This window comes from Lucilia sericata, unplaced genomic scaffold (assembly GCF_015586225.1).
Source record: "Lucilia sericata isolate MDLA Ls3-8-SP2 unplaced genomic scaffold, ASM1558622v1 Contig001289F_arrow, whole genome shotgun sequence".
Classification (NCBI taxonomy): Eukaryota; Metazoa; Arthropoda; class Insecta; order Diptera; family Calliphoridae; genus Lucilia; species Lucilia sericata.
In genome coordinates this window covers 1-25141 of record NW_023995239.1, presented here as the reverse complement: position 1 = coordinate 25141, position 25141 = coordinate 1, and the positions used below count along the sequence as shown (strand labels likewise).

Sequence of the window (25141 nt, the reverse complement as noted above, 5' to 3'; positions counted from 1 at the left end):
GATGTAGATTAAGCTATGTCTGTCTGTTCGTCTGTTTGTCTGTTGAAATCTATTTTCTGAAGACCCCAGATATCTTCGGGACCAAAATTTCCACAATAGTGAAAATTACAAATGACCCATAAATTTTACTATAGTTAAAGTCTTAAAATCCGAAATTCTTTGTATGTTAAATGGTTTCCGAACAATAGGGATGATATTAATTATACCTCAACTTAAAATGTGGATTATTTTTAATAATAAAGCATTTAAGTAGTTTACCTTAATTCTGAAATATTTTAACAATTTATTATATGGGGCCTATCCTTATAAATTTTGATGGATTTACGTTTACATTAGAGTTATGTGCGCTGGATTTCATCGTGATACTAGTGTTTATTGGTGAATTGTTGACCTTCAAGTCATTTTCTGAAGGGGACTTTGTATGGGGGCTAGGGTCAAATAAAGTCCGATAATTACGAAAATCGGTAGTATTATAAAGACGTATATAGAACTAAGTTTTGCCGATTTTTGTAGAGATACAACAATATTTAACATAATTATGAACTCAAAAGTCCTTTTCGGGTTGTATGGGGACTAGGTGAAATAATGGACCGATTTCAATAATTTTCAATAGGCTTCGTCGTTGGACCGAAAATTTCCAAATTTCATCAAAATATCTTAAAAATTGCGACCTGTATCAGCCAGACGGACATGGCTTAATCGACTCAGAAAGTGATTCTGAGTCCAATATGCGTTACAAACATCAGCACAAACGTATAATACCCTCCCCACTATGGTGGTGTAGGGTATAAATACGCCTCTCGTCGTGCGGGTTGTTATGATTTACACGTATTCCTTATGTATCACGACCCGCTATTGAAAATTTATCTTGTATGATACGCACATTCTATGTATTATATATTTTTTGGTCCTACCCATGATATGAGTAAAGTTTTGTGTTGATTCACTTCATTCTAATATGATTCTAATAGATAGAAAACTTACAAAGCATTCATAGAACAAAATATATACTTTGAGCCATTCTTGCACCGATTGGACACTTTATGCGAAACATTTAGGGGTCATAGTTTAATGCTTACATCTAAGTCAATGATGAGTCGATTTCGATGATTTTTACTGATTTATATTGGTACAACGATTGGACCTTTTTTGCGAATCATTTAAGGTTTATAGAGATCATAGTTTTATGCTTACATCTATGTAAATGATGAAAGGATTTTGATGATTTTTAATACTTAAACGGTTTCGAATACTTCGGGTCTTTGAAAGCTGAAAGTCTGCAAAAAGGTCCGATGAATTATCTTACTTTAAAAATACTGAAATGCTCTTTCTATCGATGGATATTTTGGCTATCGGAGACCCTATACACAATCCAAAGAAACGGATAAATCGAATACTTCATATAAAGACTCCGAAAATGTATAGAGTTCCTAAAGAAATTTAATGGAATTAATGAAGTAATCTGATCGTGACCTTTAAGAGAACAAATTTTAAAGTTGGACATATTTTGAATCCAAGTGCTTAAGATTAACCATATCTGCAATATAACATACACACATATTGAAACTTTACATGTATGTATTTTGCTATAATAAAATTAGACTAATTATCTGTTTAAACCTCTAACTGAATTAACTGCCTCAGAGCACTATATTCGCAAACATTTAATCACAAAGATCAGATGTTCATCATTAAATATTACCAATTAGAATTATTTGTAATTATAACAAATTTATTGTTCAATTATTCATTACATGTAAACAGCAAAGAACTTTTAATAAGACATGAAATAACCACTTTCCTTTAATTTATCAACCGATCCTTAAAGGGTTAATGCAAAAAAAAAAAATATAAAGAAAAATCTTTCATTCATTTTACCTTTGGGGACGAAACGAGTAAGTGAGTGAGTAAGTGTGTATGTTGTGGCATGTGTTGTTGCATGTTCTTGTGATGCTCTCGAGGATTGTGAAAGATTAGCACTTGTGGTATTTTAAGTGAATGATTAACGAAACCACGACAACAAAAACAAAATGTAATTTATTTTAGCAAATAAAAAAAATTATATTGCACAAGTGAAAGAAAAGAGTAAGTACAAGTGTGTGAGGTTGTGATTACAAAAAAAAAAAATAGAAATAAAACCTAAATATAAGGAAAAAATAAAAACGCTTAAAGAAGACCAAAAATAGAGTTGCAGAAATGACAACAACAAATAACCCAACATATGTATGTATATAATTTTAGGTGCTTAGAAATGCATTTGCATGTTTTAGTATTTTTACTTGCGACATGTTGTTGCACTTGTCTTGTCTACTCTTGTTTAATTAAACAAAACCAACAAACCATCCAAGCACACATTTGAATGTAACACAAACTGTACAGAGAGTCCAAAAAAACGTGGCACAATTGTTAAGTAACTTCAAATTTTAGAAATAAGGTATATTTCCCATATCTTATACCAATTTGTCTAAATACTTTTTCCACAAACTATTAAAGAATAGTCCTATGGCAAGATTTTTATGGGAAAATATTCAGCAAATAATTCCACATCCATGATATCAATTTCAAATACTAACAAACATTATAAGGTATTATATTATTTATTTTAAATGTCCAATTTTTCCTTTGCCCAGGGTTTCAAAACCTTAAATGTTTTGAATTTATTTTACACTTTTTTGCCATTTAAGCAAATCTTTTATTTATTTTGATGTTAGAATTTGAGTCCTTATTGTGACAGTTGTTTCTCATTATAAAATACGTACATACACAATATTGTAATTTAAAATGTTTACATAATTTTCTATTTAGACTTAAATTTCGAAGAAATAAAAACAGGAATACATATTAAGTCATTTGAACCACATGTTACCTAGCATCTCACACATTCTGAGTTGGTAAACTACCCTAACGAGGGATGTAATAAAAGTTTAACATCTAATTTAATATGATTTGCGGCAGTGAAAACTGACAGGATTATTTGCACTAGGAAAAGTTTATAGTCTAGTCTATAGTCTAGTCTATTGTCTAGTCTATAGTCTAGTCTATAGTCTAGTCTATAGTTTAGTCTATAGTCTAGTCTAAAGTCTAGTCTATAGTCTAGTCTATAGTCTAGTCTATAGTCTAGTCTATAGTCTAGTCTATAGTCTAGTCTATAGTCTAGTCAATAGTCTAGTCTATAGTCTAGTCTATAGTCTAGTCAATAGTCTAGTCTATAGTCTAGTCTATAGTCTAGTCTATAGTCTAGTCTATAGTCTAGTCTATAGTCTAGTCTATAGTTTAGTCTATAGTCTAGTCTAGTCTATAGTCTAGTCTATAGTCTAGTCTATAGTCTAGTCTATAGTCTAGTCTATAGTCTAGTCTATAGTCTAGTCTATAGTCTAGTCTATAGTCTAGTCTATAGTCTAGTCTATAGTCTAGTCTATAGTCTAGTCTATAGTCTAGTCTATAGTCTAGTCTATAGTCTAGTCATATAGTCTAGTCTATAGTCTAGTCTATAGTCTAGTCTATAGTCTAGTCTATAGTCTAGTCTATAGTCTAGTCTATAGTCTAGTCTATAGTCTAGTCTATAGTCTAGTCTATAGTCTAGTCTATAGTCTAGTCTATAGTCTAGTCTATAGCCTAGTCTATAGTCTAGTCTATAGTCTAGTCTATAGTCTAGTCTAGTCTATAGTCTAGTCTAGTCTAGTCTATAGTCTAGTCTATAGTCTAGTCTATAGTCTAGTCTATAGTCTAGTCTATAGTCTAGTCTATAGTCTAGTCTATAGTCTAGTCTATAGTCTAGTCTATAGTCTAGTCTATAGTCTAGTCTATAGTCTAGTCTATAGTCTAGTCTATAGTCTAGTCTATAGTCTAGTCTATAGTCTAGTCTATAGTCTAGTCTATAGTCTAGTCTATAGTCTAGTCTATAGTCTAGTCTATAGTCTAGTCTATAGTCTAGTCTATAGTCTAGTCTATAGTCTAGTCTATAGTCTAGTCTATAGTCTAGTCTATAGTCTAGTCTATAGTCTAGTCTATAGTCTAGTCTATAGTCTAGTCTATAGTCTAGTCTATAGTCTAGTCTATAGTCTAGTCTATAGTCTAGTCTATAGTCTAGTCTATAGTCTAGTCTATAGTCTAGTCTATAGTCTAGTCTATAGTCTAGTCTATAGTCTAGTCTATAGTCTAGTCTATAGTCTAGTCTATAGTCTAGTCTATAGTCTAGTCTATAGTCTAGTCTATAGTCTAGTCTATAGTCTAGTCTATAGTCTAGTCTATAGTCTAGTCTATAGTCTAGTCTATAGTCTAGTCTATAGTCTAGTCTATAGTCTAGTCTATAGTCTAGTCTATAGTCTAGTCTATAGTCTAGTCTATAGTCTAGTCTATAGTCTAGTCTATAGTCTAGTCTATAGTCTAGTCTATAGTCTAGTCTATAGTCTAGTCTATAGTCTAGTCTATAGTCTAGTCTATAGTCTAGTCTATAGTCTAGTCTATAGTCTAGTCTATAGTCTAGTCTATAGTCTAGTCTATAGTCTAGTCTATAGTCTAGTCTATAGTCTAGTCTATAGTCTAGTCTATAGTCTAGTCTATAGTCTAGTCTATAGTCTAGTCTATAGTCTAGTCTATAGTCTAGTCTATAGTCTAGTCTATAGTCTATAGACTATAGTATAGTCCATAGACTAGACTAGACTATAGACTAGACTATAGACTAGACTATAGTCTAGTCTATAATCTAGTCTATAGTCTAGTCTATAGTCTAGTCGAAACCCAAACTGAATATTTATGTAATTTTTGCAAAAACCAATCATTCTCTTGCAACCCTCGTAAAATTTCCCCTTTTAAGACAACTTTGAAAAAATATGTAAAAGGAATCCAATAAAATTTTTATTACATATTTCAAAATAATGCTGCTGCTGCTGGTCAAAAAAAATATTATTAAAACAAGAAAAAAAGCAAAAAACAAAAACTGAAAGATGTACGCAAATATTTTGACACAGTTTGCAGTTTTTTTTACAAAACACCTGAGGGCTTGTAAATCATATTTAAATCATAAATAAATGGAAATGACAATTTGAAGTAAAACAAATATGAAAATTTAAGCAATAAAACTGATTTGATAAAATGAAGTTGACACAATTGTTGTCGTTTTTTGTTTTAAAGGATTTAAGTTTTAAACAATTTAAACAGCAATAAAACTGCAATTTATTAGGAAATTTATTATTTTCCTCAAATAGTTTGTTGTTATCATAAAATAATAAAAACAATCTATTAACTTTGAGGCATAATGAATCAAATAATTACACTTCACTTAATAATTGCTAAATTTCTTATACCAATAAACAATTTTACATAAATTTCCTCTATTCCTATCGAATTTCCAATCTGTTGAAATTAGTAATAAACATGTGGATTTTACTTACCCAAAATTACTAGTTATACATTGTATTTTATTACTTTCTATTATAAGAGAAATAATAATAATAAAATAGACTCATTTCCAATATGGAAATTTAGCTATTAAACCATCATTGTACTGGATGAATATTTAAATTTATTGAAACATAAATAATAATAAAACTTTCAATAGAGCAATTTTTTTTTTTTTTTTTTTGTTAATAAATATTTCGTATAAAAGTTAAATAAAACAACAGGTGAATAGAAGAAATCAAATTACATTAAATGTTTGTTAATTAAATAAACACAAACAGGCAGACAGAAGGACGGACGTATGGTTAGACTGACATGCACAACAGCTGTCTAAATTAACCAAAATCAAATTAAAATCTAAACAAAAAGTTTTTTTGTGGCAAACAAAAAAAAAAAACGAAAATAAAACAAATTTCTAATGAAACAGTTTTCAAAATATTTTTGATTGAAAGTTAATTGCACAATTAAAAATATTTTTTTCACTTGATTGCAAAAAAAAGATCAAAATGTTTTCAAGTTTTTAAAGAAAATTAATAAAAACTTTTAAAGAAAAGGAAACTGGAAAGTGTGTTTTTTAGGCTAAAATTAAAATTGGTAAAATTTTAATTGTCTGTGAAAATGTTTGTGTTTAAGGTGAAGTAATAAAGTTTTCAGTTCAATATTAGACATAAAACAATATTTTTCTTTAAAAGAAAAGTAATACTTTTCGTAATAATTGTTTTCCATATTAGATCTTGATCATTAATCACAACTAATTGACACTTACAAAAACTATTCAAAGTTATAGGCAATTGATGAAGTGAATGATACAATCATTGATCGTTGCAATCAGTATCCAAATAGGACTTGATGGCGAAATCAATTAAAATGATTTATAAAAATAGTCAAAAACTAGTATAAGTTATAGAAAATTATGTTTATCAAATTATTACAGGATATATGATCTCGTTTAAATTGATCCTTCTCAGAATCGTAAATATGAAAGTCTTTTCACTGTGCGCGAACAGTCAAATAGAGTTGAAGATACTCCGTTTTGAAAGGACCACTCCACTCGTTAGTATTCTTTGACGGGGATCCTAAGCCGACTTGCACGTCTGCCTAGCACTCAGTGTCCTGTTATTACAACTACCAACCTCGACATATCCCGTCGACTTCGGTTTATAAGGTGCCTTATGCGTTTCTCATTGAAGGAGGGCCAAAATAACTTGTCCCCTTTACATGTGTCTAGGTTATTCTACCTATTTTCATTCTTCTGAAGAAAGAATCTGAGGATACTGCTCTCGGTAAAACCTAACGGAGTTGGTACTGAAACGGCGTTGGAGATTTCAAGAGCAGATACCGTTCTGGCAAGATCAGCAGGGATCCGGTGATATATTCACCAGTCGCTCATGGAAGGAACTCTGTGGGGTAATATAGACGGATGGTTGGTTCAAGATTGGAGGTAATAGCCTTAAAATCTTAGCGTGTCCATATGTTCTTGATCTCCCACTTCCGGATGAGCTAAGCCTCGCTGCGCTGCAAACAGATATGGCCATTACATGCAGATCTATAGGTATGATGTACAATATTGTGTTCTGAGCTTCTGAAGGACTAGTTCTTAGAGCACCTGTTATGCCAATACAATGATCTCTGAACTTTGTATAGCTGATCCACAACAAACTTCTTCCTAGTTGAAGTCCACCATACAAGATATCCGTATATAAGAATATGACGTGCTATGGCTGTGTACATCCATTTAACTATGTTGGGGGACTAAGTTCCCATTTAATTCCAAACATCTTACGACAGATATAGTAGGCGACCGTTGCCTTCTTCATTCTGTGCTGGATGTTGAGTTTCCATGATAATTGGAAGTCTAGAATAATTCCTAGATATTTTGCATTGTTTTATAAGGGGATTTCGCAGTTCTTTTACCACGGCAAGTTGAAGCTTGGAATCTTTGTGTTTGTTGTGAACAGTACCGATTCTGTCTTGCTTGGGTTTACTCCTAGACCATCTAGTCTGTGTCCCAATTATTGAGTAGCAGCTAAGCATTAGTCATAATAGTCATATCCCTTTCTTGTCCAGTTCAATAAAACGATGAGCCAAAGTAGTGGTCTTTGTTGTGAATAGTACCAGTTCTGGCTTGCTTAGGTTTACTCCTATACCACAGTCTAGGAACATTCCTGATACCAGTGTCACAACATCGTCCGCATAAGCAACGACTTTTATGCCTTTCTTGTCCAGTTCAATAAAAATGGATTTATCAACGATGAGCCAAAGTAGTAGGACTACTAGGATCACTATCTGTGGCCCAATTATTAAGATTACGATAGATTAGTTACTTGCAGTAACTATTCTAGATTTCAACATAGTTACAAACCAGTTACTGATATACTCTTCAACATTTAGATTATTGGCTGATGTACATCGTTTCATTTTGGCCCAATAAGAGATCCTGTGACTCGAACAGAGTTTGGCAAAGTGCTCTCTTATTGACTCTTTACTCTCTAAGTTTACAGAGAGTAACAAAATCAAATAGAAAGGCTCATTTCTCGCATTTTACCAATGTCAGCTTACAAAAATTCACTTTTTCTGTTAAAGTCATGGTATGCCATGACATTAACAAAGAGCACGATTGTCAATTTTTTTTATATGGAGTTTGACAAACGCACGGTTTAAGCTTATATACAAATCTATGTGTGAAAACTTATAAACAATGATGCGGTGTGCTAATGATGTCACCTTATATTAAGTACACCCTTGTTGAAATCTTTTAACAATGTTCTAATCTAGATAACTTCTGCAGCAACCCTCGTAAGAGAATGTTATTTAATAAAACAACAAAAAATGCCGAAAGCAAAGAAATATTCCAACACAAGCAAGTAAATATAAACAATTAAGAAGGGAAAATAACTTAAAACAAATAAATAAGTAACCAAAAATACTAATAAAAAAGTAAACAAATTTTTAAAGCAAAAACCAGTAAATTCACACATTATATTCCCAGACTTGTAACATACAAACACACAATAAAGGCGATGACGACAAGGCGACTGATAAGGAAAATAAGTGTCAAAAGTGAAAAGAAGTAAACATTAAAATAATTAAAGAAAACAAATTGAAAATAAATTTGTTTTTGTAATAAAAGTAAATAAATTTAAAAATAAATAAAATGTGTTTTTCTTTAAATTTAAACCCAGAACAATGACACCGTTTGTTAAATAAAGAGATAATTTAAATAAAAAATTAATAAAAATAAAATAAACTTTTTTTTTATTATTTATTTAGCCATCATAATAAGTTTGTTTTAATGATAAAATTAATAGCAATTAGTAGTTATTAACTATAATTAATCAAACACTACTTTGTTTTTTTTAAGGTTAAACTACAAATAATTCTTGTTAAAGTTAACTACTCTATAAAATTTATAAGAAACGTTCAAAAATATAAAAAAAAATATTTTGAATTTTGGAATTTTGTTTTAAGAAAGAAAGAAAAAAAAAACTACTTACATGCGGCGAAAAATTTGTAGCGTTGTTTAACATGATTTGAATTTTGAGAAATTTGTTTTTGAAGTTGGTTTCTTTTTAAACTTTTGGATTTAACTGAGATTCTCAAAACTTAAAATTTCTTGCAAAAATATTTTTTATTTATTTTTTGGTTTCAACTATGTAATATTGTTTTGAATTGTATGGTAGTTAGGTATGCGGTATGTAGGTATAATTTATAGGAATTTTGTTTGCAAATCAAAATTTTTTTATTTGGTAGGTAGGTATATATGATGGTGGAGTTTTTTTGTAATGCTTAAAAGAAAATGGGAGTAAAAAAAAAGAAAATTTTAGAATAATAATTAAGGGTCAAGAAAAACAAATAATAAATTTTATTATGATCAATATTCAATGTTGTGTGTTTGATTGATATTGTTTAAGTTTAAATAGGTAGTTGGTTGGTTTATTTTTTTACAATTTTTTGTTTTATAATTATAGAAAAATTTATACAAAAAGCAAAAATTTTATTATTTATATACAAATAAGGATTAAAGCATATTTCAAGGGGATAAATATTTAAATATGTAAAGTCTACTTTAAGGCGAAGAGGGTAAAACATTTCTAAATTCTTTTTGGGGAAAATCTGTAATTCTTTAAATTTAGAAAAACTTAAAACCTCTTTTTATAATATAATAAACATATAGATTCCCCTAATTATAAAGTTCAGAAAGATTTCATAAACACACCTTTAAAAATTATTGAATTTTTCCAAATTTCTTTTAATTTCCTACCACAAAAATTCTAATCCAAATGGACTAAAAAACATGATTCTAATTAGTTACAACAATATCCCAAAAATAAAAAAAAAAACACCCCAACATTTTCTCTTACAACACATTTTCTCTTGCAACATTTGTTACAACAAAATTGTAAAGAAAAACGAGAAAAAAAACTCTATTATTTAACGTCACCGCAGTGGCATCTCTACAAAACGCAATGTGACAACAAATAAATAAGAAAAAAGCTATACAACAAAAACAACAAAAGATTTTTACAGGAATACGGGGAAAAAGAAAAAAATCGATAAAATGACAACCGGGGTAAAATACAAAAAATAAATAAAACTGAGAGAAACAAAAGTATGACCGCAACAAAAACAACATGAAAAAAACTGAGAGGCTGCTGCATGTTATTTTTGATAAGAAAGAGCAGATGAAAAGAAAATAAGTAAAAAACGCATTAATGAAAAAAATAACAAAAAAGTACCGGATTTAATGTTGCCGTACAAAGAATGTTTAATTTCAAATATGGGGAAGAGTAATTTTTGTTTGGGAGTATGCATATTAAATATTATTTTATTTTTAATTAAAATTAAAAAAAAATACTTTTTGAATTGTAGATATAAATGACATTTCCCTAACAATACCAAAAATTGTCTTTAAAATAGGTCCTATGCACATTTTATTAATAAAGGATCAAACAATTTTTTAAAGTTCAAATGCTTAACGATCGACACAAATATTTCTTGAAAAAATTAAATATTATATTCATAAAAAAGTAGAGTATTTTTATAAAAGTAGCCGTAACGACCGGTATACTTCATGTATACTGTTGAGGGGAAAAAATTTCACATTTATTGACCATAGTTGTGATTATTAAAAAGGTATTGAGAGTACATAACAAGGTAAACCTTCCTTCAAAAACTAATTATGTAAAAATATTTATGGACAATATCGTGTCAAGTGACCCTACTCAAAAAATCGATTTGAATGATTAGTACTAACTAATAGGCCGGACAAAAATTTTTAGCCAAGAACGGACTTGGAGAGGCTCAAATTTGGACTTTTTAATCAAATGAGTGTAAGTTTTTAACTATTGGTTCCTGCAAAAATTAATTTGAAAATTAAATTTGTTATGCTGTTCCAGATATGTTTCAACATTTACTAATTTCAAATGAACTAAATTTCAAATTGAAATTGCAATGCTATCATTGAATGTTAACGCTCAAAGTTAAAGATATAGGTCAAAGGAAATTTTTATAGTTATTTTCGATACTGGCTGTAATTCTAACAATTAATATCAGAGGTATACATAAGTCAGATGCAAAGGTCTAAAAGCGCTATTGGAATTTTTAAAAATTCTGTAACAAATCTCTGAACTAAACATTTCCAATTGTAATTCCTAAATTTTATATATTTTAGAAATTTCCAATTGATTTTTAAAAATTTCTTTTATATTTCAGTTTCTGATTACACCGTCCGAAAAAAAAGAAAAAATCAGTTAGACACGAATATACTTCTGAAACTATAAATTTAATGAAGAAAAACTGTGTTTTTTGTTTTTGATTTCGTAAAATTATAAAAAGTATTTTTTTTTAAAGTACTGTAAAATACTTCTACTGACCAAAGAAAGTTAAATTTCAGTTCAAGCAAACAGGAAGATTTGAGATATATTTTGTATTATTTTATTTTGTATCCATTTTAAAGGACTTCGAAGTTATAAAAGTAATTTTTTTAAATAATACTTTAAAATACTTCATCAAACAATGTTAAATTTGATGCCAAGCAAACAAGAAGATTTGGCAAATATTTCGTATTATTTTTATTTTTTTACTATCAGGATAAAAAGATGTCAAAAATGCCTTTTGAAATTTGTATCCTTTAATATCTATTTGGGTTCTTAATATTATTTTTTAAAAAATTGCTGAAAGATATTATTTAGATCTTTTGATCCTGGCACTTATTCTCCATTAAATGTATAGTTTCGTCCGGCTCGTGTCTAATTTCGAATGTCGGACGGTGTTATATTTCAGAAATTTCCAAATATATTTCAGAATGTTCTATTTAATTTTCAGAATATTCTATTTATTTTTTAAAAATTTCCAATTATATTTCAGAATTTCTAATTGTATTTCAGAAATTTTCATTTGTATTTCAGAAAATTTAAATTTAACTTTAATGTAAATTCCAACACAGTGCAACAAAGTGCTCTAGACAAACTGTTGAAATAATTAGGTGCTCCAAGAAAGAAATAGAAGATGCTGTAAAATATAAGTTTAAACCAAAAAATATCGAGAAAAAATAAAAAATTACATAACTTAGATGTTGCCAGCTTAATAGTAAGATCTCTCATGTATAAACATAATTTAAAGGATAAAATTAGTAGAAAAGTATTATATGGTACTTTAATGATCCTGAAAGAAAAAATAAAATTTTTCAAAAACATTTGAAATCTCCCCTATGAAGATCATTGAACATGGTGGCGGATACGTAATGGTATGGGGTTATTTTTCTTGTTTGGAACATGGTCTCTATTTCGGATTGAGGCAAGATAGGACTGTAAATATCCCATAATTATAATTAATGATGCTATGCTGAATGAGAAGTAGCACTTTTTAAGGAGATTCCTACTATTGTGTGCTCAAAAGCGCAATTTTTTTACATGACTCCATATTTCTTGCTCCAAAAAGAGGTGTTATTTCTTAAATTTTCGATTCAGTTTGAAAATTGTATACAAATTTTTATATTTTTGCAAACCTAGGAGAGATTTTAAGTGGAGAGAAACTTTAAACGTGATGGTGGCTCTATTTCATCGAACATCACTGTACGTCACACGCACATAAGTTCGACATTTACGAATATTTTTAAAAAATTGTTTTTTCGTTTGTTTCTGAAATATATTTTAAGATATTTAAAGCTTATTTCATTTAATTATCGCAAATTGTGATCGATTCGTAGCTATTTGAAAATGAGTTTGAAGATATTTTTGATTTCCAAAATTTTTTTTTAAATTCATTAATTAATAATTATATTCAAACAAAATTTTTAAAAACTGTTAGTTTGTAAGAAAAATTATTTCATATGTTTAGAACATACATGGGAATTTTTCATTAAGCATTAAAATTTCATTACCATTTATAGAAAAAATTGTAATGAAAAATATTTTAAGTACCATTTAATGAAAATTATATTTTTTTCATTATAACTTTTTTTGATAATGGTAATGAATTTGATAATGAATTTTCAAAAACGAATTTAATTAGTATTTATAATTGTCGAAAAATATATTAAGGAAATTTTTTCGAAGATTCGAGGTTTGAAAGCTTTTAAAACCAGTTCCCGTAGCCCAAATTGGCTGAAATTTTGCAGGCATAAGTACATCTGATGACAATACAATAATATGTTCGAATATTCGAAATTAAGTTCGAAAATTCGAAGTTATTTTCGAAAATTTTTTTATGTTTTTAAATTAATCTCTGTGTCATAAAACCTAAAAAAAAATTTCGAAAATTCGAACTCGTGTTCGAAAAACTTTTAAAGCTGTTAAAACTAGTTCTTCTAGTCCGAATGTGCTGAAATTTGGCATACATGATTTCACCTAATGACAATACATTATAATGTTCGGATATTCGAAATTAATTTCGAAATTCGAACTAATGTTCGAAAATTTTTAAAATCTATTGAATAATGGTAATGAAAATTTATTTTTATATAATTACTAATGAAATCGTTTCATTAAAAACCATTACCATTAGACAAAATAATGCTAATGAAAAAAAAAATAATTATAATTTTTTTCAATTTAATGCTAATGAAATCGTCAATTAATTAGTCGATATAATTAACTACTCCCATGTATGGTTTAGAAACATTATAGGGAAAAGCAGAAATAAAAAATATTGGAAAAAAGTCATTTGGTTCTTCAGTATAAGCTTCCAGGATTAAAAACTAAACATCGAATATCGGACAGAGCAGAGGGGTTGCACTGTAACTCGATTCGATAGCAAACATTTTCGAATTTGTATGTTAAATACATTGTGTTTCGAAAGCGTTTTCTTTTGAATCGAAATACGGAGTAACTACCCATGACTCGTAGGACTTTAATATTAGCACCGGTCAATATCGATGTCAATAACAACCTAGAGGTATACTTAAAATATCTCTTGATAAATATTTTAGTTTTTATAAGCCTTGTTATCTTGTGATGAGTCAATTATTAAATTTTCTATATCAACCTTTCATATTTGTATCTCTATTTTATTTATGAAAACCATTTTATTGTAATATGTTATTCTGGCTATTAATCGTATCCCGTAGGGTAAATATAAACAAAGAATCTGGCAACTTTAAACAGAGTATTATTCACGTTAAAAAAAAGAACACAAATTCTGAGCGCACAGCATTTTATCCAAGAGACTTCTTTTGTTGTTTTGCATAAATTTACGAAATTAATAAATTTGTATATAAATAAAAAAAATTTTTTGCTTTTTGTATAAATGAAAAATTAAGAAGTTTTTCGTCTAAATTTAAACAAAAATATAAAGAAAATTAATATTGTTGTATGCCTACCTTTCGTTTAATATTAAATCATAGACTGTGAAAACGTTCTTAGAAATTTGTTTTCTCTTTGGCTTTTTCTTACTTTTTGTATTTATTTGTTAAACACAACACACACTGAGATAGATACAAATAAAAGAATACGACACTAATTTAATTAGTTAAACAACTAACAAAGAATTAAAAGAAAAAAAGAGTTTACAAATAAATAAATAAATATTGTTTATTAAATTTGCACAGTGTTTTCGTTTTTATACAATTTTCTTATTCTTTTTTCAATGGATAGAGATGTATTTTATTTTGTTCTTTTTTTAATTTTGTTGTTTTTTTTTTTGTGGTATTTATTTGTTAAATACTTCCTTTACTACGTCACAATGAGAATTTAACGCAATTGTATTTAGAACGTTTACAGCAACAACAAAAAATATTAGAAAAATGAAAAAGTTGAAAAAAAAAAGAAAAATATAGAACTAAACAAAACTCATACAGCCACACACATTGAAACACCACTAAAATCTTCGTGTGTGTGTAACACAGGAAAAAACCAACAACAAAAAAAGGGTGCAAGTTTTAGCTTGTTATGAACGAATGTAAAAAAAAATTACTTTTTTCTCAATTTTTGTAGATTTTTTTCAATTTCAGCAAAATTTGCAGTTATATAAATGGAGTACAGATTGCTAGACAGATACACGTCTTTTTATTCAATTAAACTTTTATTGTTGTTTCTGTTAATTTATATAGTATTATTATCATATCATCTTCACTTTAATTTATCCAAATTGGAAATTTTCTTGATTCACACACAAACAGTAGGGAGAAGAAAAAAAAAACACACAAAATTATGCACACGCGACTCGATGGAACATGACCGTACCGTACAAAAGCTGAATTGAGAATGAATGCAAAATGGTGCTCACAAAATGCAGTTAATTTTTTTCCTCCCCCCAAAATTCTTATTTGCAAATGTCAAAATAAATGGGAACGTTAGAAAATTGCAGTAAACAATAAATGGGGTGAAAAAAGAAATACCAAAAAGAATGTACTAAAAAGTGATGCCACTTAAATAGACGTACATGATATTGTTGCCACATTGGAGGAATTTGTACATTTGTACCATGTTTATGGGATTTTGTCATTCTTGGCTAGATGCCCAAGAGAGGTCTATTGTTGAAACGACTTTTTGACTTTTTGTCATTTGATTAAAAGTCGATTTTTAGTATTTTATAAATAGTCAACTTTTCGATTTTTTCGAATTTTTCCGACCTAAAAGTAGGGTTCTATAAATCGACTTTCGAATAATCGAACAATCGACTTTTTGTCGAAAAAAAGTCGAAAAGTCGAAGTCGACTATTTTGTTCCAAAAAGTCGATAATCGTCGATATCGTCTATAAAAAAAGTCGAAATGTCGACTTTGTAAATAAAGGTCGAAAAAAGTCGATAAGTCGAAAAAAGTCGAAAACTCGAAAATAGTAGAAAAAAGTCAAAAATAGTCGAAAACTCGAAAATAGTAAAAAAAGTCAAAAATAGTCGTAAATTTAAAACAAGTGGAAAAATTTGTCAAAAACTCGAAAAATAGTCGAAAAAAGTCGAAAATAGTTAAAAAGCCGAAAAAAGTCGGAAAAAGTCGAACAGTTAAAATACTAAAAGTCGAAAAGTCTAAAAGTCGACTTTTAATTAAATAAAAAAAGTCGAAAAATTGACTTTTCATAAAATTCAAAAAGTCGAAAAGTCGACTTTTAACTAAATGCAAAAAGTCGAAAGGTCGACTTTTCGTTTCAACTATAGAACCCTACCTAAAAGTCGGAGAAGTAGCAGGAGCACATCTGAGAATCATAGAACCCTTTAGGAGCATGACTTTATAATTCGATGTGTTGTTTCACATGTACTTTAGGCGATCAAAAATAATGTTCCTTTTAGTCTATCTATCTCATTATCTGTATCGATCTACAATGATCCAAAATGGGCTTCAGATCAGGAGATTCAAAAAATCAAAAAATAATGATTCATTTACAGCTCTGGTTCGTATTTGCAATAGCCTCAATACGTATTGAGGTTGACATATCAACTATAATTTTTTTCAATAAGTCACACAGGGAAACTTTTAATTTTTGTGTGAGAGAAAGAAAGGTAATTAAATATTAACCATCTCTTTCTTTCACACACAAAATCAAAAGTTTCCCAATAAAAGTATGCCTATTTGAACCGGCACTTAGCATAGATAAAATTGCATTAACCGGACATTCCCCGGTTATTTTACAGTTACTTATAAAAAAATGAAAACAATTAAGAATGTCTAGTCAGGCATGGCCGACCATATGATACCATACGCCAGTATAAAAATGTGATTATTTTTAATAATAAAGAATTTAAGCAGTTTTTCCTTAATTACGAAGTATTTATTATAAAATGTGATTTTCTTAAGCAGGGGTTATAAGTGGACAAGGGAAAATATGGACGTAGCCTATTCACCATAGGGTGTAGTAAATACAAGGTGACATCATTGGACCAGCTGATCATTGTTTACAATTTTTTATATATAGACTTGTCAAAATTCATATAAAAAATTGATAATCATGGGTTTGCTCTAAAGGCCTATGACATGTTTAGTATGCCATAGGCCTAGCCTTATAAATTGGTAGAAGGATTAACGTTTATATTAATATTTATTTGTGCAGATTTTGATCGTGATGGTTAAAATCATTTACGAAATAAATGGAATAAATAAAATCGCTAACATCATTCATTTAATCTGGCAACTTTTCCGATTAGCCAAACAATAACAGCTCTGTATTTTCAAAACAAAAACAGCTGTGCTGCAGTCACTGTAAACAACTTTCTCACAAATTGCGTGGACAATTTGCTTTTTTGTAATTACTTACAATAAGAAAAACATAAATTTAAGAAAAATGAAAGAACTACCACTGCCAGAAGTACAACAATTGATACATGATATTAAATTGAAGTAAGTTTAAAGTGTTTTATCGGTATTTTTCATTTTTATAATTAATTTTCTTGTACGAACAGAAAAGTTGAAGGCTCCTTCAATATAACCACAAAATCATTGGAATTATTTAAAAATTTAATATTGAACACTAAATGGCAACATGCAGAGTAAGTTTAAAAGGATGTTTTTTGGAATGAGAAAATTGAAGCACTAATGGTTGTTTTATATTCGTAGGGAACTAATGAAAGTGATACGCACCCAGGGGCATATTTTGCAATCAGCTTTACCCCAAGAGACGGTGGCCGCTAATATGACCCGTAGACTGTTAAAGATTATAAGGGAAGAATTTGATGTATTACAAGCCAAGGTAAGATAATAAATTATTACCAAGGAAGTAAATGGATGGATGGATGGATGGATGGATGGATGGATGGATGGATGGATGGATAGATGGATAGATAGATAGATAGATAGATAGATAGATAGATAGATAGATAGATAGATAGATAGATAGATAGATAGATAGATAGATAGATAGATAGATAGATAGATAGATAGATAGATAGATAGATAGATAGATAGATAGATAGATAGATAGATAGATAGATAGATAGATAGATAGATAGATAGATAGATAGATAGATAGATAGATAGATAGATAGATAGATAGATAGATAGATAGATAGATAGATAGATAGATAGATAGATAGATAGATAGATAGATAGATAGATAGATAGATAGATAGATAGATAGATAGATAGATAGATAGATAGATAGATACATAGATAGATAGATAGATAGATAGATAGATAGATAATTTGAGATAAATTCTATTAACTTCAATAATATAAGTATTTTTTATTAAAGTTTTAATTTAATTAAATAAAACTAACTTATTATTCTTCCTTAATCCCAACAGGTCCACCACTTTGCTGATGACTCCCAAGCGACTTTATCATTACATAAATTGGTAACACAAACCAGTGAATGTGATATAAGTGTGGACTATGCGAAACCAACATCGGGTCTCAAAGATGCTCTCTTAGATCATTTGCAGGAAATTGAAACTGAATTGGAAACAAGTTGTGAAAGTATTTGTGCCCAGGCTGAACAACATATACACTCAACGGAAGTGATACTAACACTAGGACACTCAAGAAGTGTAGAACATTTCTTGAAAAGAGCTATTAAGAAAAGACAGTCCTTAACCATTATCATAGCTGAATGTGCACCAGCTTGTAGAGTAATTTATTGTTAACATATTCGAAAAACAAAGAAAATCATTTTAATATAATATCCTTCCAGGGACACAATTTAGCTGCCAGTTTAGCAAGCAATAGTGTGGAAATTATTGTTATACCCGACTCAGCCATATTCGCCATGATGTCTCGCGTTAATAAAGTTATTATTGGTACCCATAGTGTTTTGGCTAATGGTGGTCTTAGAGCAGCCTGCGGTTCTTATACTGTGGCCTTGGCTGCTAAATATTATTCAGTTCCTGTTATTGTTTTGGCTCCCATGTATAAATTGGCCCCGGTGCATTTGTGTTCTTATGAACAGGATGCTTTCAACTCATTGGGTTGTGCCGAGGGTGTGTTGCCCTATGACTCATCGGCTGCACGTTGTGCCAAAATTTACAGTCCCATTTTTGATTATGTACCACCCGAACTGGTCACTTTGTTTATATCTAATACGTAAGTTTTTAAAGTATATAATTTAAAAGTAAATTTAAATTATTATTTTCTCTTGATTTTCAGTGGCGGTCATGCTCCCTCTTATGTTTATCGTTTACTAACTGAACTGTATCATCCTGAGGATTATGAAATTTAAAAAGTTTTTACTTTTTTCTTATAAACTAAATAAAGCAAATTCAATTTGTTTGAAAATAAATGTGAAATTTCTTATTTTATATTTTTTGTTCCAGTTTCGTAAATTTTAAGCGCCTTTTTAATCACGTGTGGGTGGTGGTTTCATCTATTTTTGTTTATGTCAACATTTTACCCTTTCTTGGTATTTCATTTAAATAGAATTGTTTTTGTTAAATAATTACTTTGCTCAGTGTTCTTTTGCATTAATCCAATTAGTTCAGTTTGTATTTTTCTCTATTTTATTTTGCATTTCTTTCATAGTTTATTTTAATTTCATCGAATGAGTTAGTATTTTCGCGTCTTAAAAACACTTTTACGTAAAATTTGTAAAATTAATGTTTAAAATTTTGAAATAATATTAAAACTTTAATAAAATAAATTTTTTATAAATATTAATAAGTTAAACTTTAAACATATTGTGGCGCGAAGGAAAAAGTGTCTTTAAAACAAATTTTAAGGCCTTTCGGTAGGTCAAATCACAAAAAAAAAAACTTTTTTTTTTTGCAAATTGCATGAGATTTACCCCATATTCATAAATGCAAAATAAAGTTGCTGATGGTTTACTAAAGGAGTTTTGTGTGGAAAATAATAAACTAACAATAAACGATTAATATCGTTATGAATACGGGGATTAGTTTTTAAGTGCAACTTAAAGCATGGACTGACCCTACACATACATGAATGATTGATAAGGTTATTGATGGTTTATAAAAGGAATTGAACTATTGTTTGCATTGTTCTTAACTCATTTTATGATACAAATTTTATTGCTTAATAAAAAAAAAATTGTTAAAAAATTCGATAAACAATTGCTGGAACATCACATTTTTTGTGAAACAGAGATTTTTTTGAAATTTTTTTTTTTTTTTTTTTTTTTCATTCATTTTTATTAAAACGATTTATTCTTCGCCTTTTTCCAACTTTTGGTAAAAGAAATAATTTTTTGCTGCAAACCAACATTTTTAATGAAAGTTCAATTAAAAGTAAAAAAGAATTGGCGAAAAATTAATCAAATTTAATTTTCAGTTCAATATTTTAGTACTGGAAAGGATCTATTTGTATTGGGGATATGAGTCAGTTAATCAGTCAAGAGAATTACAGAATTTTCTGTAACATATAATTTTAGTTAAATTGTCTGCTAATACTTCAATTTATAAGGAACAAATTTAGATAGATAATAGATAGATAGATAGATAGATAGATAGATAGATAGATAGATAGATAGATAGATAGATAGATAGATAGATAGATAGATAGATAGATAGATAGATAGATAGATAGATAGATAGATAGATAGATAGATAGATGATAAATAGATAGATAGATAGATAGATAGATAGATAGATAGATAGATAGATAGATAGATAGATAGATAGATAGATAGATAGATAGATAGATAGATAGATAGATAGATAGATATATAGATAGATAGATAGATAGATAGATAGATAGATAGATAGATAGATAGATAGATAGATAGATAGATAGATAGATAGATAGATAGATAGATATATAGATAGATAGATAGATAGATAGATAGATAGATAGATAGATAGATAGATAGATAGATAGATAGATAGATAGATAGATAGATAGATAGATAGATAGATAGATAGATAGATAGATAGATAGATAGATAGATAGATAGATAGATAGATAGATAGATAGATATATAGATAGATAGATAGATAGATAGATAGATAGATAGATAGATAGATAGATAGATAGATAGATAGATAGATAGATAGATAGATAGATAGATAGATAGATAGATAGATAGATAGATAGATAGATAGATAGATAGATAGATAGATAGATAGATAGATAGATAGATAGATAGATAGATAGATAGATAGATAGATAGATAGATAGATAGATAGATAGATAGATAGATAGATAGATAGATAGATAGATTTATTGACTATTAAGTGTTTTTCTATAGACAGTTTATATGAGGGGTCAGGTCAATTAGGAACCGATCATTATGAAGTTTAATTAGTTTAATTAGCATTTGAAATCTATTTATGAACGATTCAGTTATTTTCCGAGCGGGAGCTTCAATGGGTAAGTGTTGCAAATTTATCGATTTTGATCAGTCCAAACTTTATAAATATACAGAATATTTGTGAAAGCTGCTTCCGTTTAGGCCCTATCGGACCCTAGCAGACAAAGCTAGATCGTATTATAATGTGACAAGTAAGAGTTCTATATTCGACTGTGCCTTGACCATTAATGTAAAAATATCAAAAAATAAATCTATGCTTCTAGGTTTAGTATTAAAAATGATTCAAAAAGTACTACTTGAAGACCCAAAAAAGTACCCACAGTTTAGTCTTATAAATTGTCATTCCATCAGGATCCTAAATATATGATTTTATGTTTCAATGTATGTTCAATAATTCAGAAAATCAAAAGTACTATTTGAATGACGAAAAATTACCAAGAACCCCCCTTTTATAAATTTTCACTGAAATAATATTATTAAAGATTCAATAAGAAGAACAAAAATTACAAGAAATACTTTCCTACAGATAAAAAGTAGGATTTATTAATAAAATATCAGTTCACAATGGACTTAAATGTAAAAAAAATGGCTAAAGCTTAAAAAATTGGGTTTAGTTGCTTATTATATTCTTACTGCCTTATTCATAAACATTTATCAAAGGTGTATAAAACAAATTTTGTATGAAAATTTGAGTTATAAACCTTTGATAAAAGTTTATGAATAAGACCCTTAAAGAATACATAAATATGTATAATTGTTAAAAGTTAGATTATAAAAAATCTTGTAATTGTTCATTTTTTTCATATAATCATTCTTGAAAAAAACATAAATTTCAAATGTTCAATTTTAATTATTTATAATTATAAATAAAAAAGAAATAACATTTCCTATTTACAACTAAACACATTTCTGTTTTCCATGTTTATAAACCATGTCAGGTCCTTGACTTTGAATAAATGTAATAATTTTACTAATAGTTTTTGTTATTTTCAATTTTCATTTGCTTTTTTTTAATTCTTTAGAACAATGTCCAACCTAAATGTATATAAAAGAAAAAACTCTATACATACTTTTATATACATACATATAAATACATATGTACGTTTGTAAATAGGTATGAGTGTATGTAAAATATCTACTTCAACAAATGTAAAAGGAAAATTGCATATTTTGTAATAAATGCGGTCATTTCCGCTTTTATTGAATGAAAAATGTCTCCCCACCACCACCAGCACCATCTGTTGGGGTTGGTCATAAAGAAAACGCCAGGAAAACCAAATAATAACAACAATGACGATTTTATTTTATTTTCTTTAAACAAAAAACTTAATAAAATCCAAAAAATATATGTATAACCACCCAACTTTGAAATATTTACAAATTTACGATCTGTAGGTTAAAAAACATTTTTGTAAAGGTAATTATGATGTCTAGTAAAACCATCTAAACGATAGAAATTTAAAATAAAGGTTTACATACAGTGACAACTTTAAAAGTTGGAAAATTGAGTTGGAAAGTTGAGTTAACTTTAACTGTGAAGTTGAGTTAAACTTGAATAACCTTAGTTAAATTCAGAAACGACTTTAATTCGGATTTTATTTGAAATAAACCAACCTTTCCTTTAACCATTGTTACCACTGTACCAGTTTTAAGGTGTTTCAATGCCTAAAGGGGTTTTCCCATAAATTTTTACCCCCCTTTATTATAAAGCAGTTACTTTTTTTGCAAACAAAACCGCAAAATTAAACTTTAGTAGTCGGTTGGCAGTCATTGGCTTAAGGTTGGTTTGGACATTACAATTGTAATTTAAATAATAGTAAAAAAAGTATTTATTGTTTATTTTTTTTCTATATTAGAGGAGAAAAAAAGTAAACCTTTAAACTGGGCAATCAAATACAAATAAATAAATATTTTATTTATAAAATTAATTGCAAATATGTAGAAAAATATTATTTTCGGTAAGTTTTTCATTCAAAAATAAACTAAAAGTGAAATTTAAACAAAATCACAGAGAACAAAACAATTTAATTGATATATTTGATATATGCAATTAAATGTAATTAGTAACTGATTTCAGCTAGTCTGCTATAAATATTAAAGTGAAATGTGATAGTGATATGTAAAAGATAAGCGTGATATACGTAAATATTGTTTATTTATCGGCTATAATTATGAAATTGATTTCACAGATAAAACCAATTTATTGTTGGAAAAAAAATAATTGAAGAGTACAATACAGCCGAAATTGTTTCTTACGGCAATAAATTGCAGCAAACTTAAAACAGTTTGATGTTTAAACCTTAAACGGTCGATTGTTGTGTTCGATATAGTGAATCTAATAAAACGATCTAAAATCATTACACGGTGTGACAAAATTGCAAAAAGTAACTAGACTCTAGACTAGGCTATAGAGTAGACCTTAGACTAGGCCTTTAACTAGACCTTAAACTAGGCTATACACTAGACTATAGACTAGAGTATAGAGTAGATAATAGACTAGAGTATAGACAAGAGTAAAGACTATGGACTAGAATAAATTATAGACGGGCGAAAAGAGGACGAGAGGAGTAGAGGAGACCAAAGGGGGGGGGGGGAGGCCCAACGAAGGGGCGGGAAGGAGCGCACAAGAGGCCAGAAAGACCGAGGGGAGGGGGGAGAAGGAACGAACGAACGAACGAACGAACGAACGAACGAACGAACGAACGAACGAACGAACGAACGAACGAACGAAACGAACGAACGAACGAACGAGAACGAAACGAACGAACGAACGAACGAACGAACGAAAACGAACGAACGAACGAACGAACGAACGAAAGAAACGAACGAACGAACGAACGAACGAACGAACGAACGAACGAACGAACGAACGAAACGAACGAACGAACGAACGAACGAACGAACGAACGAACGAACGAACGAACGAACGAACGAACGAACGAACGAACGAACGAAAGAACGAACGAAACGAACGAACGAACGAACGAACGAACGAACGAACGAACGAGAACGAACGAACGAACGAACGAACGAACGAACGAACGAACGAACGAACGAACGAACGAACGAACGAACGAACGAACGAACGAACGATACGAACGAACGAACGAACGAACGAACGAACGAACGAACGAACGAACGAACGAACGAACGAACGAACGAACGAACGAACGAACGAACGAACGAACGAACGAACGAACGAACGAAACGAACGAACGAACGAACGAACGAACGAACGAACGAACGAACGAACGAACGAACGAACGAACGAACGAACGAACGAACGAACGAACGAACGAACGAACGAACGAACGAACGAACGAACGAACGAACGAACGAACGAACGAACGAACAACGAACGAACGAACGAACGAACGAACGAACGAACGAACGAACGAACGAACGAACGAACGAACGAACGAACGAACGAACGAACGAACGAACGAAAGAACGAACGAACGAACGAACGAACGAACGAACGAACGAACGAACGAAAGAACGAACGAACGAACGAACGAACGAACGAACGAACGAACGAACGAACGAACGAACGAACGAACGAACGAACGAACGAACGAACGAACGAACGAACGAACGAACGAACGAACGAACGAACGAACGAACGAACGAACGAAACGAACGAACGAACGAACGAACGAAACGAACGAACGAACGAACGAACGAACGAACGAACGAACGAAAGACGAACGAACGAACGAAAAACGAACGAACTAACGAACTAACTAACGAACTAACGAACGAACGAACGTAACGAACAAACTAACGAAACGAAACGAACGAACGAACTAACGAAAACGAACAACTAACACTAACGAAAACTAACTAACTAACTAACTAACTAACTAACGAACTACTAACAACTAACTAACTAACTAACTAACTAACTAACAACTAACTAACTAACTACTAACTAACTAACACTAACTAACTAACTAACTAACTAACTAACTAACTAACTAACTAACTAACTAACTAACTAACAACTAACTAACTAACTAACTAACTAACGAACTAACTAACTAACTAACTAACTAAAACTAACTAAAACTAACTAACTGACTAACTAACTAGACTATAGACTAGACTATAAACTAAC

At 29.5% G+C, this 25141-nt stretch overlaps 1 protein-coding gene and 1 long non-coding RNA gene across 3 annotated transcripts in view; one reads left to right on the top strand and one right to left on the bottom strand.

The window, feature by feature from the left end:
- LOC119610850 overlaps positions 1-15101 on the bottom strand; it is a 31227-nt gene extending 16126 nt beyond the window's left edge. The window contains exons 1-2 of one of the 2 annotated variants that reach the window (XR_005232016.1): positions 14812-15101; positions 14219-14323 (exon numbers count right to left, since the gene is read on the bottom strand). This is a non-coding gene — a long non-coding RNA (uncharacterized LOC119610850). The remainder of the gene's footprint in view (positions 1-14218; positions 14324-14811) is intronic. The other variant, XR_005232015.1, reaches the window with a different exon arrangement.
- A 1914-nt stretch (positions 15102-17015) lies between these two features.
- LOC119610851 (translation initiation factor eIF-2B subunit beta) lies at positions 17016-19041 on the top strand. Its single transcript, XM_037966247.1, has 6 exons — positions 17016-17168; positions 17231-17317; positions 17385-17517; positions 18071-18394; positions 18457-18845; positions 18909-19041. Exons 1-6 carry the CDS (start codon positions 17113-17115, stop codon positions 18979-18981), a joined length of 1062 nt encoding a protein of 353 aa, XP_037822175.1. The 5' UTR covers positions 17016-17112; the 3' UTR covers positions 18982-19041.
- The last annotated feature ends 6100 nt before the right edge of the window (positions 19042-25141 follow it).